Source organism: Alexandromys fortis, unplaced genomic scaffold (genome assembly GCF_014885135.2).
Source record: "Alexandromys fortis isolate MF-2015 unplaced genomic scaffold, M_Fortis_MF-2015_v1.1 scaffold_89, whole genome shotgun sequence".
NCBI lineage: Eukaryota > Metazoa > Chordata > Mammalia > Rodentia > Cricetidae > Alexandromys > Alexandromys fortis.
This window is the reverse complement of record NW_026067973.1, coordinates 2,008,484-2,023,002: the sequence shown is the minus strand read 5'-3', so window position 1 is coordinate 2,023,002 and position 14,519 is coordinate 2,008,484. Positions and strand designations below refer to the sequence as shown.

At 49.9% G+C, this 14,519-nt stretch overlaps 2 protein-coding genes across 3 annotated transcripts; both read right to left on the bottom strand.

Moving 5' to 3' along the window:
* Nucleotides 1-1,263: 1,263 nt before the first annotated feature.
* On the bottom strand, nt 1,264-11,305 carry Zpr1 (ZPR1 zinc finger). The gene is made up of 14 exons (XM_050156196.1): nt 9,821-11,305; nt 9,533-9,694; nt 9,042-9,132; nt 8,639-8,709; nt 7,476-7,562; nt 7,096-7,218; nt 6,686-6,733; nt 6,448-6,514; nt 6,060-6,130; nt 5,200-5,289; nt 4,495-4,605; nt 3,357-3,443; nt 3,163-3,228; nt 1,264-1,791 (listed from the first exon to the last, which is right to left on the bottom strand). The coding sequence occupies exons 1-14, from the start codon at nt 9,995-9,997 to the stop codon at nt 1,657-1,659; spliced, it is 1,386 nt and encodes a 461-aa protein (XP_050012153.1). The 5' UTR covers nt 9,998-11,305; the 3' UTR covers nt 1,264-1,656.
* A 670-nt stretch (nt 11,306-11,975) lies between these two features.
* Nucleotides 11,976-14,476, bottom strand: Apoa5 (apolipoprotein A5). 2 transcript variants are annotated; one of them, XM_050156197.1, is made up of 4 exons: nt 14,349-14,476; nt 13,791-13,847; nt 13,604-13,703; nt 11,976-13,123 (listed from the first exon to the last, which is right to left on the bottom strand). In XM_050156197.1, the coding sequence occupies exons 2-4, from the start codon at nt 13,828-13,830 to the stop codon at nt 12,172-12,174; spliced, it is 1,092 nt and encodes a 363-aa protein (XP_050012154.1). In that variant the 5' UTR covers nt 13,831-13,847; nt 14,349-14,476; the 3' UTR covers nt 11,976-12,171. The 2 variants fall into 2 exon arrangements, with proteins under 2 accessions (XP_050012154.1, XP_050012155.1); XM_050156198.1 differs by lacking the exon at nt 14,349-14,476 and adding an exon at nt 14,081-14,253.
* Between the last annotated feature and the right edge of the window lie 43 nt (nt 14,477-14,519).

Sequence of the window (14,519 nt, the reverse complement as noted above, 5' to 3'; positions counted from 1 at the left end):
TTACAGGTTTGGTATTGTCTCAAGAAAATGGTATAAAATCTTCTCAAAAATGACATCGATTTGATGTCAGTGTGGCAAAAAAAAAAAAAAAAAAAAACAAACTAGGAAGATTCTGGTACTTCTATAGAAGGTTAACTGTTCTGTGAATCGTCAGTTGACCCCCACAGCTGTTTCTTCTTCCATCTAGCACTGGAGATTGAACCCAGGAACTTTCACACGGTAGGTAGAAGTTCTAGAGCAGAACTCTAACCCCCGCCCCTTTCTGAATTGTGAAGACAAGATCTTCCTAAGTTGTCTGGGTTGATCTTGAATTTGTTATCCTCCTGCCTCAGCCTCCCAAGTAGGTAGATTTACACACTTGCACCACCATGGCCTAGCCTTGGAGAAGTACCATAGCCCACCCATTTTCACACTGACAGATTCTGGTTTTTGCCAGCAGAGGCCAGAGGCCAGCAACACGTGGAGCCATTTGAGTTGTTTTGCTCTTAGACAGGGTTTCTCTGTGTAACCTGCCTGCCTTTACCTGATGTGGAGGGAAGGTAGAAGGTGCTACAGTGGGTACCCAATGTCCTCCCCTAGCTTCCACATGCACATACATCATTACACATGTGCACACGCGCGCACACATTAACGCTCTGAAGTTTAGGAGTCATTTGCTAACCTGGTCTTCAGACTCTTAAAATTTCACTCTTGCTGGACAGTGGTGGCGCATGCCTTTAATCCCAGTACTCAGGAGGCAGAGGCAGGTGGATCTCCGTGAGCTCGAGGCCAGCCTGGTCTACAAGAGCTAGTTCCAGGATAGGCTCCAAAGCTGCACAGAGAAACCAACCATGTCTTGAAAAGCCAAAACCAAAACCAAAAAAAAAAAACCTTCACTCTTTCTATGCCCTTCCCTTCCGACTCAACCCTGAGGTTCTCTTTCCCTTGTCTAGTATTGTCAGTTCCCCCACTAAACTTTTTTTTTTTTCCCAAGACAGAGTTTCTCCGTGTAGCCCTTGGCTGTCCTGCAGGTTCCCGACTCAGAGTAGACATGGTCTGTTGGAATGAATGAAACTCTGCTTGACTGCCCAGTGACAGTAGACAAAGTTTGAGAAACTTCTTAAAATCCCTCTTCTTTTTTTGAAGACAGAATCTCACTACCTGGCCCAAACTGGCCTCAGTCCTGAGTGCTGGGATTACACGTATGACCCTCCATGGTCAGCTTAGGCAGCTGGATCCTAAGGGCATGGTATTCTGCAAGGACACAGTGACCGCAGAGGCAGGTGTTGTTAAAAGCCATCGCTTTAATGTTAGCTTCTTCCCCAGTGCTCCACATCCCCCCAGAAGCTAGGCAAGCCCGAAGCCAGCTGGAACTTGTATTTCACATCACCGAGCTTTAGAGTCTCAGTGCTCGAGGGCAGAGCTGACAGGCAAAAGGTGATAGCAGACCCCACGGTGTTCTGAGTTCTCAGGCTGACTTAAAACCTCCAAAAGAAGGTCGGGGAGCACAGTAGGGCTGCAGCTGCATCTCCAGCTGCTCATCTCATGCTTAGATCTCTGGCTCAAGCGATATCTTCCTCACCAGGGGCAAGGGCTTGGACATTCATTGTTTTTCAACAGTCATAAATAAGCCTGTGGGGCTGGTGGCATCAAAGATGGCCTGGGAGCTGTGCACTGCTACCGCTGTGGGGCCAGGTCTGCCTCATAGCCCTCTGTCTTCATGTCATTGAGCCCAAGCTCCTCATTTTGGTCAAAGGTACGCGTGTACCGCTCTACCTTCATCTCCGGATCATCGTCAGGGGCATACACATTCTGCAAGGCCAAGGGCAGACAATTAGTGCCCTATATCCCACCATCTGCTCCCACAGCTGCAACTGTCTCTCAGTTTTCTAAGAACTCCATGGGATTTGGAGGGCTTTTAGTGCCCAATACCACATAGTGTGTCTGTGAGCATGCATGCACACATGCACACACACACACACACACTCATAGGGGTGCTAGTTATCAAACCCTCTTATATACATTGGTATATAAGAGTTCAATGACCTATATCCTCAGTTCTAAGCATTTTTATATATGGCCTTCTTATAAAAAAAAAAAAATCGTAGCCACAGCTGGTGATTGTGTGTAATGCCAGTACTCTGGAGACCGAGACAGGAAGACTACAAGTTTAAAGAAAAAGAGGGTAGGAGAAAAAAGAAAAGAGAGAGAAAGGGAGAGAGAGAAGGAAGGAAGGAAGGAAGGAAGGAAGGAAGGAAGGAAGGAAGGAAGGAAGGAAGGAAGGAAGGAAGGAAGGAAGGAGAGAAAAAAGAAAGAAAGAGAGGGGGTTGAGGGAGGAGGGACTGATTACAACAAAGGTCTTGATAATATAAGTAACTCAGGCCAGTTTTGCCAGCCCCATCACTATTCATTAATGTTAAAGTAAGGATGAGGCCCTAGGTTCAAACACCACAATAAGAACAAGATATAGTTTTATCAATTAACAGATGCAAGCCCAATCAGCCTAGCAACTCCCAACATGCCCACCCTGAACTATAGACAGGACTCTATTGCTCCTTACACAGTCAGAGATGCAGGACAGAAACCTCAAAGCTGAGGACAAGAGTAGGAGCAAAAAGAAGAGATCTTACTTTCTTGCTCACTTTTAAACCTGGGGTTTTGAGCAAGCTAGCTGGGTAGGCACACGCTTGCTTTTTAAAAAAATGATTTATTCACTTTTTTTTTCCTGTGGATTCTTGTTATGTCTGTGTGAGGATATCAGATTCCCTGGAACTAGAGTTACAGACAGTTGTGAGTTGTTGTGTGTATGCTGGGAATTGAACTCTGGTCTTCTGGAAGAACAGCCAGAGCTTTTAACAGCTGAGCCGTCTCTCTAGTCCTAGGCACTTTTGTTTTTGTTTTGTTTTTTTTTTTTTTTCACTTTTTTTTTTTTTAAAAATCTTGAGTCAGGCTTACTAAATTGCACAGGCTGGTCTTGAACTTGCAATCTTCATGGCCTCCTGAGCAGCTCAGATTACAGACCTGCAGTAGGTCTGGCCTATTTACCTTTAATTGCACACACTTGAAATCCTCCCACCTTCCCTTTTCTTCCTGAGTGAAGCAGTTCACTCAGAAGTCAGTCTTTATCAAGGGCTATCATGCATAGTCTATGAAGATTAGAACACACAGGAAAGCCTACTGTACCTGCAGGTAACTGTTTCCTGCTGGATCGTTCATAACAAAGTGGGCCTTCAGCTTGCCCTCGATGATCTACAGGAGAGAGGACATAGCAGGTAACTCTCCCATTGATCCCGGAAAGAAGAGGCTATGATCGCCACACAAGAGCCAACTCAATTTACAGGAAACTAGAATTATAAAAACGGTCCATGTCCTCTTACCTGGTCCAACTTCTGACTAAACTCCCGCAGTTTCTCTGACTGGTCAGGATTCGAGCTGTCGCCCAATGTGAATGGGTTCTTGGTTACCTGTAGCATGTGACAGTTGAGTTACTACGACACCAACTATATTGGTTACTGGTCTCAAGCACACAGCAGGTGTGCAGAGCAGTGGTTGCCCAGTCAGAGAAGGCTGGACTCCACTTCCCACATGGCTTGCTGATTTAGGTGAGGGGAGGCAGGCGGCAGAGATTAGGACAGGGAAGGATATCTACTAGTTGGGCAGTGGTGGTGTAAGCCTTTAATCCCAGTACTCAGGAGGCAGAGACAGATGGATCTCCTTGAGTTTAAGGCCAGCCTGGTCTACCAAGTGAGTTCTAGGACAGGCTCCAAAGCTATAGAGAACCCCTGTTTCAATATGAGATGAACTCTCTGTAAGAGTTCTTACAATATCTAATCCCAGTCTGGAAAAGAAAGCAAAGTACAATTTACAAAGAGAAGCCAGGAATGGCTACACAAGAGCCTGTAATCCCAGCACACGGAAGGCGGAGGCAGGACAGTGATCTCAGGGCTAGCCTCAACTACATGGCAAAACCATCTCTAAAATAAAGTGAGCAAACATATAAGATCTACTGTAGTTACGCACTACTGCTTAGGAAATGCTGACAGCAAGAGTCCGCAGTGTTCACCAGATTAATTGTTTCCTCAATTTTCTATCTGTGTTGAACACAGTGGATTCACTACATATGCTAAACCATCACATACACATATGCTATGGAGTTTAGATGTCAAAGACCCTCCTTCTCCTATACTGCAATGAGATAATGACTTACTCAAGATCACAAAATAACTATATTACTTCACGGTTAGTCGTGAGGATTTCCATTCAAAATTTCCTATAACTAACTTCTCTTCATAATCAATACTTAAGTCTCTCAAACCAGCTTTAAGGCAAAACAAAACAAACAAAAAAACCTTAGTTATAAGCAATAAAATACGATTATTTTTGGTAGAGGGCATTTGCGATGGGGCTTCAGGTCGGCCTCAAATCCTCCGTCTTTCTGCCCCAGCTTCTAGAACTAGGACAGCCCTTCCTCAGCCCAGCTGCTCAAAGGAGCTGTATACCACACTCCAGACTCACCAGTTCTCGGATGTCTTTCAGAAGCCCTTCCATAGTGGTGAACTTGCCCCCAAGGACTGCCATTCCCAGTTCAAACTCCAGCTCCTGGATTTCCACACTGCACGTCTCAGACTGTAAGACAATGGTCAAATGAAGGTTTAAATGGGAGGAAAGCAGCATCGCTTCATACAGGAGGCCTTGTCTACTATTCCAGAGGCTCCAGGTTCAATCCATAGCACCAAACAGATGAACAGGTATTCAGAGAGACAAACTGATTTAAACCAGAGCAAAGAAAGCCAACCAGAGGCCTCCTGACAAATGAATTAATAAACCAGTGACTGTTTGAGGACAAGGTCACTATGCTCGTTTTCTCTGACTACCTAGCTAAAAGCCAGGGACTCACTCCCCATCTGAACCAACACGAACCCGGCATAATAAACTGAAACTCCGAGTCATAGCTACAAGCTACCATTAGGGTACAAGCTATCATTAGGGACGGAGAAGAGCCCACACAGTCAATGGAAACTAAAAAGCAACTGAGTCATTGCTCAGAAAGATTACAGGCCACCTGCGGGGTCTGTAGTCCCAATCATGGAGAACCCTACTACTCAGGGTCACTCCAGCCCAAGGGACTACAGGCTTCCTTGTGTTCTCGAACACTAAAATGATAACTTCCTCTAGACAGAAGCAGCTATAGGAGCAGCTGTTTTCCAAGCAGGCTGTTACCTTGAGGAGGTCTCTGGTCATGTCTGAGGGGTCTGTGATGTGGAGGGTGATCTTGGTACCCAAGGGCTCTACCGCTCCTCCAGACTTCACCTGCAAGAAGGATGGTCAGGAACAGCACCAGGGAAGACCCTGTCACCAGTGCCAGGAAGACTTCAGCTCTATGTAGGCACAGACTAACACTTGCCAACGATAGCCTTCTAACTCAGCAAGGGCAGCAGGGACCAAAACCAAAACACCAAGAGTCGGTGGGAACACTGTGCCCAGCCATGGTAGCTTGCCAAATTTAGCCCAAATAGCCAAGCACCCTGAATGCACCTTTAACAATAAAAACCCTGACTATTAGGCACTGAAAGAGACTCCATTCCCCATCTCTGCAGTCAATGCATAGATGAAGAAGTTACTCAGGGGCTGGGATGCAGGCTGACAGCACACTTGCCTAGAATGTCCCAGGCCCCGGGTTTACTGTCCACCGCTCCCCACCCCAGTAAGTTTCATCAGCTTATGTTTGATATACTTGGGGAAGGAGGGTTACAACCAACCCTCCACAGCAGCTATCAAATCAATTCCAGACAGTTCTCGAGTTCTTCACTAAGAGTTACAATCTGCCTAACTCCCAGCCCTGAGTGGTCAAAGCTTCTTCTACAAGGTCACCTCTTCATCCCTCTTACAATCTATGCTACTTCCAACTTTTCCTCTCTAGGCTGATTCTCAGTTCCTTCAAGGGCTCCTCCCCCACACTAAGCCCCCAGAAGCCCAACTACACCCACGCCCATCCTGAAGTACACCTAGAAAGCAGGCAAGTAACTGCAAAGGCACTGCCCTTGTGCCAATCTTCCTCCCCAGCAATGGAGCCCACCCACCTCATTAGTCCGATGCCCACAGTTCTCGCAGTTGGTGGCCATGATGATAACCTCTTTAAAGTGGGGGATTTCTGGAAGATGGAGTTAAAGAAGTCTATCTGCTTCCTGGAGAGTAAGACAGCCCCACCCACCCAGAAAAAGAAAAGCCAAATCCCTCACAAGCAGATGCTGGACCACACTAGACAACCTAACTCCAGGTCCCGTGTTTACAAATATTTAAAGACATGGCATAGGCCACACACACAAGTCAAGGTATGTAGTTTCATCAAAGGGTCCTCCTCACCACAGAGGATAAAGCATTTGCTTTCCCTGAAGGGAAGGCTCCCATCTTTAATATAATGTTCGTGCCTGAGTCAGCTGAAGAGCAACCCAACTGCTTAAAAGATACGGACTAGCTTCATGTTGGTCTGAGCTGGGGCATTGCACTCTGGGCAGTTGGTGTTGAACTGGAGTACCTGGAACACAATATGGGACACAGGTTGAGCACTCCCACCTATGGAAGCTAAAGATACTCAGCTGAAATGCTGGTGGTCACCCATATTAGTTGTGGCAATGAAAGACACTGGATTCCATGAGACTCAGCCCACAAATCTGCTACGTCTTCAAAAGGAGCCAACATAACTCACTTCATTTCTGAGATCTTCCTCTTCTGACTTCTCTTCTGGTGCTTCTGCCTAAAAGAACAGAAGCACAAGCCACAAGCTGACAGGTAGACCTCAGCATCCCAACACCCTGCCCTGCTCAGAGAGGGAGAGAAAGAATGCCTTTGTTCCCTATCAGGTGCAAACTCATAGGACGGAGTAATCCCTCAATCAAAGGAAGGACAAGGACTCAAGACAGAGTCCCATGACTGCTACCTGACTCATGAAGGTCACCACAAATCCTAACTGAGCTTGATGAGAGGCACAAGTGAACTCAGATAGGGTGCTGCCAGGTGGTGCTGGCGACAATAGCAAAGTAAATCTGTAGCGACTTCAAGCAACCCAGAACGCAGGCCAACCCCCGAGCATTCCTCTGACTCCTTCAGTCCACTTACTTGGAGCCCCAGCATCTCAGCTTGCTGTGGGGTTCGGTTGTAGTGTGTGATCACCAAGGCATCATCTTTCTGGGGAGCATGTGGGTTTTCTACAAAGCTGTTTCCCGAGGGATCATCAATGATCTAATAGATAGGTGAGGAGAGAGTAAAACAAACCATGCATAATCTCCATCCACCACCAGACCACAGCAGACAAATCATAGTCAATTTTCTGTTGCTCTGTATTTGAGGCTGGGCTTCAGTGTAGCCCCGCCTGGCCAAGAATTTGCTATGGAGTCAAGGAGGACCCTGAACTCTTGGAGTTAGAGGGATCAATCAGTGTCAATGGCCTCGCCCTTCCCTCCTTACACTGAAAACAACCGCAGTCACTCAATACTTACCAGAGTGAAGGAGGAAGCCAGCCTCTTTAGGTCCTTCAGTTTGCCGATGAACTCATCGATTCTTTCAGCTATGGCGTGTTCCATCGCCTACCACAAACAGATGAAAACACCAGACTGGTAGTAGACCTCATGCCCAACCCTCTCACAACTGTATCGCGTGCACTGACTTCAACCTTAGAGTGGGAGCATGGGACCCACACTTCACAGTGGGCTACAGCAGCAAATCTGAGGTTTATAAACAGTGCTGGGGCAGGAGGTAGGGCTTATTTTCCCACTTATTCAACCATTTAGCTGTAACTCCACTCCACGGGGATTCATTGCTTCTGGCCTACAAAGGCATCTGCCATCACATACACATACCCACACACAGGAACAGAGCACACAGTTAAAAATACATTCCTTAAAATTCAAAATCTTGTCATGCCTCTCTAGTAAGTTAGGGAGACAGATGACTACACGAGCAATTACATTATTTCTGTAATAATAAGTACAGATATAAAATACCCAGGAGGCTGTAGATAACTGAAAAGCTTCTCCAAGGTAATGTTACATTGTCTAAGGGGAACCTGAATATACACGGGGGAGAGACAGAGAGAAACAGCACCTTTATGTGCTTTGTCAGAAAGTTCCCCAACATTTGATCAGACACAGTTTGTAACATGAATAATAAAAACCCAGAGACAGGTATTAGGGTTCAACCTGAAAACCAGAAAAACAAAGCAGTCAAGCCACAAGAGAAGTCTGGTCTCTACCAAGGCTGGACAACTACAAACCTAAAATAAACAGCCTTTCTCTCATCTCATTTTATATTCACTCTAGTGCTGGGATTAAAGATGTGACTCCTTCTAGTACTGGGATTAAAGGTGTGAGCACCACCACCTGCATTTAATTTCTGCATTGATCTTGCTGCAGCCTAGGTTGTCCTTGAACTCATAGAGATCCACCCGACTCTGCCTCCCAAATCCTGGGATTAAAGATGTGTGCCACCATTACCTGACCTCCAGTGGCTTTAGTTTTGCCTCTGCTCTTCAGGCAAGATTTATTTATCAAAATACAAATAATATACCGCTCCAACTGTTCAGATACATGGAAGAAGAGGCTGACTCTATTTTAACACGAACAATAATTCCTTGCTGCTGCAATTTGAGAAAACCCCTGCTCACCCGTCGTGTGGGCTGGTCCTGCTCCAGGCCAGAGATGGCACGGCTGATCAATCCTTCAACGGTGGTCAGAGCTTGTGAATGAAGAGCAAGACAAGTGAGTGCTAGCTTGCTATCCCATGACCCTTCGCGCTTTACCTCAACCCTGCAAGCCTTGCTTCCCCCAACTGTCAAGTTCTAAATAAGTGCACTACGGTCTGTCTTCCTGGGACTCCCAACCACCCTTACTCTCAAGTGATTTTGCCATAACTTTCTACTCACGTTAAAGCACGAACGGCCAAAAATCCACTATGATTGCACGGCCAAACACAAGGCACTAGGCCTGACCTGGCAACCAGGCTTTGCAAGAAAAAAGTAATATTTCAGGAATGTGTGAACAGCTCACATACCCGATCTCAAGACTCACCTCCCTTCTGGCTGAAGGCTGGAATTTCAAAATCCAGCTCCGGGATCCGTGTGGTGGCAGAGTCTGTCTTCACCACTTCTCTGTTCATGTCCTGGACAGAAAGGAAAAGCGTTCTAGCAAGAGAGGTCAGCAATGTGGCTTCTCTGGGAAGCAACCAGTCCATCTTCTCTATCAGACGCCAGCCTAGATGTTTCTTCTCCCTCCCTTCCATTCAGAAACGTCCAAACTACTTCAGGACAGGAATATGGGACGAGCCAGAACGTCCAGAAGCTGGGAACTCAGCCCATAAATTCCTGCCCACTCACTCCATCACAAAATTCCAGGACCGCCGAGTACAGGGCAGCACCACCAATACCACAGTCAAAGGGGGATACTCAAGCTTGGCCACAGAGATTTACTGAAGGTGCGGTGACCCGGACCGGAGCTGTTGATTCTGGCCTTCAAAGCTCTCTCTGAAACCGTGGATAGTACCTCCTCTGGGCTATACCCACCTCTTGGCCCCTAACGGTCAAAGTGTATCGCACTCCCTGGTCCTGGATCCTGCCTGCTGACTGGATCTCCGTGTTGTTCCAACCGCAGTGCTCGCAGAAAAAGGAGCTCACGATTATTTCTCTAAAGAAGGGGATCTTGGTGAGCAGAAGGCGCGTCGTGCCCTGAGGAAGCAGAAGCAGCGAGGGAAAAAATGAGTGAAACTCATTTGTCCTCCCTATACGCCTGGACAGACTCTGGGTGCCCGCCTGGGTAGTCCCCCGGCCCCAGACTCCGCGCCCCTGACTCACGTTACGGTAACAGTTCATGCACAGCGACTCGATCTCGGTGGGCTGCTGCTCCTCGTCCTCGGCGCTGAGGGGCCGGAACAAGGGCCCCGTGGCTGGCGATCCGGCCGCGGAGGGCGAGGGCCCAACTGCAGCCCCCGGCCCCGGGGGACCGGGCTGCACTGCCCCGCTGGCAGACATCACCCCACACGCTTCTCAGGTAGCAGCTTCCGGCTTCCGGCGCCTACGTGACCTCACTTCCTCCAGCTACTGCCTAAAGTGCCCGCCCCTTCTTAAAGGGGCCACGAATCCTGCGCCTATCAAGTCAGTATCTGACTTCCGGTTCCTGGATCACGCGGACTGCACTTCCGTAGCCAGACTGGAATACCGCAACTCGCAGTCAAGTCAGTGTCTGGCTTCTTGATTGTGCCTCCACCACACACGGAGCCTAACCGTTGGTCCCCAAGTTTATGTAAAAATGCCTGACGACAGGGGACTGGCTTGCCTTGGAATTCCCTTGGCTGTGCCCTCCAAACTCTGCTTGCTTCGTGATGAGCCAGACCTTGCTTGGGTCCCCTCTCCAGGGCTCAGCTTCTTCTCCCCTCTTTCCCCCCCTGTTCCTCCAGCTCCCTATTTCTATCCTCATAAGCACCGCCCTGATCTTACTCCCTCTCTTCCCCACTTCGCTCACCCGTTTCTTTCTCCGTTTCCTAACAAATCACCCTGCTTTATTGGTTTCTTTCAAGTTTTCTTTCTAGCACTTACTCTCCACGTCATGGACCCAGTTCCGTGGCTGAAACTGACTACGTTTACAATATCAGGGATTATAAGTGTGTGGTCGCGTGGAACACATAGGGTCTGTGGTGGCGGGGTATGAAGAATCCTGGGCAGGGCAGGCTGAGGCAGGCTGAGCAGGGAGGACAGGGTGCTGGGCAGAAGTATAGAAAGACAGCTGCTTTTATGCTTGCCTATTTCTCCCACCTCATCCAGTTTCACTGGTCCCAGGCGATCTTTGCTGAGTGTGTGTACGAAGGAGGAGAGTTAGGAGTTTGAGATTCTCCAAGCATGGTGGCATATACTGTTAACCTCAGCACTGGGGGGGGGGGGGGGGGGGGGGGGGGGGGGGGGGGGGGGGGGGGCAGGCAGATGTCTATGGATTTGAGGCTAACCTGATCTACATGGTGAGATCTTGTTTCAGAGACGGGGTGGGGAAAAGTTAGTGTATGGATCCCAAGAAGAGGGTCAAAAATCCATAAGGAATCCAGAACACCTGGAGCAAGGGTGACAGGATCCCTCAGGGATTGCAGGTGACGGTGACGAGGGCGTGTTTGTCCAGTGACAGGCTGTATTCCACGCACGCTGTCCTATGATGAGTAGGGTGTGGAACGAGACTGGTGCAGAACCAGGGTCAAACCTGCCTCACCCCCACCCATGTGTGACAGCTGTGGTTGAGCTAAAGGTCCTGTGGCAGAACTCACCCAGGTTGGACCCCTCTGACATACCAGGAACGGAAAAGGGACAATGAGAAAGAGCGTGCTAAGAGTGGAGGGTGGGCGTGTTCTGGGGCAGTGGGAAGGCAATTGCTCTCGGACAAGGTCCAATGAGAGTCACACCAGGCCAACAAACTTCCTCCGTCACGAGCATCTATTTCATTTCAACAAAAGATGTCAGTTTCACCCCGAGAGTCAGGATGTGGAGATGGAAGATGGGAGGGGGCGTACAGCATGCTCCCTAGGGGATTTTAGAAGTCCTTGCTGTGTGGAGGGCTCAGTCCCTTTATGGGTGCGGAGTTACATAAGGAAATAGGGGCTCTGCCCCGTTGCAGCACTGATCCACCAGCAGCACTGCTAGTGGGATCTGCACACACCATAATATGCTCTCTCTATCACTTCCTCCTGCTCTCTTCCAACAGAAGCTCTCGTGGCAGCCCTGGGAAGACAAGAGCTCCTCTCTGTGGGCCAGCTCTAACAGTGCCCATCCATCAGGCAGCCAGAAGTAACAGGAGCCAAACTCCAGGTTATAGTGGCACAAGCTTCCAGCACTGTCATGTACCAGCTTGCAGACAGGCTCCCATGCACACACACACACACACACACACACACACACACACAATCTTCCTCGCCCTTCACCCCAAATGTTGCAATTCGTGTGGCTTCCCAAATGAGCACCAGAAGCTGGGTTTGCGAAACCTGGCGAGTGTAATGCACCTGAGTGAGGGAGCTGAGGAGGCTGGATAGGTTTGGGCAGCACCGTTTGGTGGCCTCACCTATGCTGTGCAGAACCCTCCACCTTCTGACCAATAGGTCATGCTAGAGGCTCAGGATCCAAGGATCCCCAGACAGAGAGCTGGGGAGTGAACCTGAGCCAGCAGATCCTCAGGGCTCTCCCAGCTGGCTATGGCCTTGGTCGTGAAGGCTGTAACTAATATCTTCCCACAGGTCATCCAGTCGGCTCTGCAGTCTGTTCAGGGCCTTGTCCTTGTCCGGGTGTTCCAACTCAGGTGCGAAGGAGCTGTGGCCAGGCGGGGGTGGTGCTAGCTGCTGCTGAACTTCCTCTGTCTCCTGGTCAATGGCCCGAGTGAATGCAGCGATCTGTAGGAAGGTGTCATGTCGAAAAGCCTGGAGTCTCTGGCGGACCTCCTCAGAGAGTGCCTGGGGGTCCGGGGAGGCTCCAGCCTCGGCCCCATCTGCGCTGGTGCGGACAAAGGCACTGAGCCCCTCGCGCAGCTGGTCCAGGTTGCGCTGGATGCTGGTGTGCAGGTCCTTTGCCTTGAGTGTGAGTTTGTGGGACAGGCTCTGCACACAGCGGCTGAGTCGCGCGGGGCTGGCAGCCGCGTGAGGAGCGACACTGCGGTGCAGCTCCTGCACATGGTGCCCAATGCCGGTCACCAAGCGCTCGGCATAAGGGTGGAAGAGTTTTTTGACCCGGTCTGTGTGATGCAGCACTCGACTTTGCATTTCCTTCAGCAGGCTCAGTGCCTCGTCCACGCCCCCCAGCAGCTGGGCCTTGGTGTCTTCTCCCACAAGACGCAACTGTTCTTGCAGCTCCTGCACGCTCAGGCCCACTTGCTCCATCAGCTCCACCGTGTAGGGCTTCAGCTGCTGCCTCAAGCCCTCCAAGTTCCAGCCTACCTGCTGGTGCTTCGCAGCCATGTAGGGTCCCAGGCGAGCTCTGACCTCCCCCAGCTCCTGCTGAAGCTGCTTTCTCATACCTTCTGGATCCTGTGCCAGTGGGTGAGGCTCCTTCCCCGGCCCACTTGAGGGGCTCAGCTTTCCTAGGAAATTGTTCAGATTGTAGAGGTCTTGCTCCAAGCTATTTTTCGTGCTCCTGGAGGAGAAAGGTAGAGAACCAGGCCATTAGACTGTTAGCCCTGAACATCCTCCTTGCCCCAGAGCCATGGGCCAGCAATATTTTGTAGACACCAGGACAGGAGAAGTGGCAGAGAGAGCCAGGGTCTTTAGTCCTAAACCAGCCAAGTACATCCTCCCATTCAGAGCACAAACACAACGTTGTATGGGCAATTCAATTCAGTCCTACAGCGCCATCCAAGAAGACGTCACAGACATGGCCAGAGACACACTATCCTGTCATTCTACGGCCTGCTAATCTCAGGTGCCACACCTCAATGGGAAAGAGGGCAGCAGGGCAGGAGACACTTGAGCAGAGGGTGACCAACATGGCTAAGCCATGCTTGCCAGTTGAAGCATGACTGGTTCCCTCCGCTTCCATAAGAACCACAGAGCTGAAGAACCATTCCCCAACACTGCTGTGTGGGACCCTCACCACACCCGAGTCCTGGTCACTCACTCCCGTGCCACCTTCTGCTGCTGGCCCATCATGCCTTTGTCCCCGCTGCTCTGTCTGAAGTGGTCCAAGAAATCCTTTCGTGCCTGAGTAGCTGAAAACACTGCAGAGAAGGATGAGATGGTTAAAGACTGGGCCCCTAGTCCAACCTCCATCCCAACCCCACCCTGAAGTCAGACGGAAGACTCACCTGAGAGGAGGGCCAGGGCCCAAGTGATGACTGCAGCCATGCTTACCACGATGCGCTCTGAAAAGGAAGGTAGGCGGAGGCTCGATCAGGAGAAGGGGCAAAGGAAGAGACTGGATCTTGAAACCCTGCTCTAGGGGCTAGCTGCTCCAAATCCTAATAACCCTTCTCTCATGTATAGGTAACATCATGTAGAAGGCTCCAGAGACCTTAACTAGGCACTTGGGGCATGGGGTTGGCGTTGGGATGGGAGAGATGTCTTCCTCAGACAACAGCAGCAGGTTGTTCCTTACCTCAGTCACAAAGTAGGGATCCTGGAACTCAGGCTGCTCTAGAGGGATTGCCCACCTTGGGGTAATCTAGCTCCCTTGTGTGTTTGTCTTCCTGCCTCCAAGCCCACTTTGTGGCTGAGAAATTGGCATACCCAAGATGCAGGAGGCAGGCACTCTGTTAGCCCATACCAGCAGCTCCTCCCTACAATGGCAGCTACCACCCCCACCACCCCACCCACACCCCCACCATCCTTACCACCCCCACTATGCCTCTGCCATGCAGGCTTACCTGCTCAGTTCTGGGCACAGAGAGCAGACATTCTGTTTTATACTCCAGGAGTCTGGGACTCTGACAGCAATTGCTCTGAGCAAACACCACGTGGAGGTTCAAAGAAGGATGACCCCAGTTGGCTCCGAGCATCCCCTCTCTCCTTTTCCCGGTGCTCTGAGCGCTAATAAG

Bases quoted from the DNA above. Each gene is read 5' to 3' on its own strand.
- Zpr1 (XM_050156196.1), bottom strand. From the start codon at position 9,997: ATGTCTGCCAGCGGGGCAGTGCAGCCCGGTCCCCCGGGGCCGGGGGCT. The intron at 3,444-4,494 runs GTGAGTCTGGAG...CACATGCTACAG, and splicing joins TGAAAGACATCCGAGAACTG to GTAACCAAGAACCCATTCAC. The intron at 1,792-3,162 runs GTACAGTAGGCT...TTGGCCTTGCAG, and splicing joins CAGGAAACAGTTACCTGCAG to AATGTGTATGCCCCTGACGA.
- Apoa5 (XM_050156197.1), bottom strand. From the start codon at position 13,830: ATGGCTGCAGTCATCACTTGGGCCCTGGCCCTCCTCTCAG. The intron at 13,704-13,790 runs GTGAGTCTTCCG...CCTTCTCTGCAG, and splicing joins GGCCCTGGCCCTCCTCTCAG to TGTTTTCAGCTACTCAGGCA. The intron at 13,124-13,603 runs GTGAGTGACCAG...TTTCTCCTCCAG, and splicing joins CAGCAGAAGGTGGCACGGGA to GAGCACGAAAAATAGCTTGG.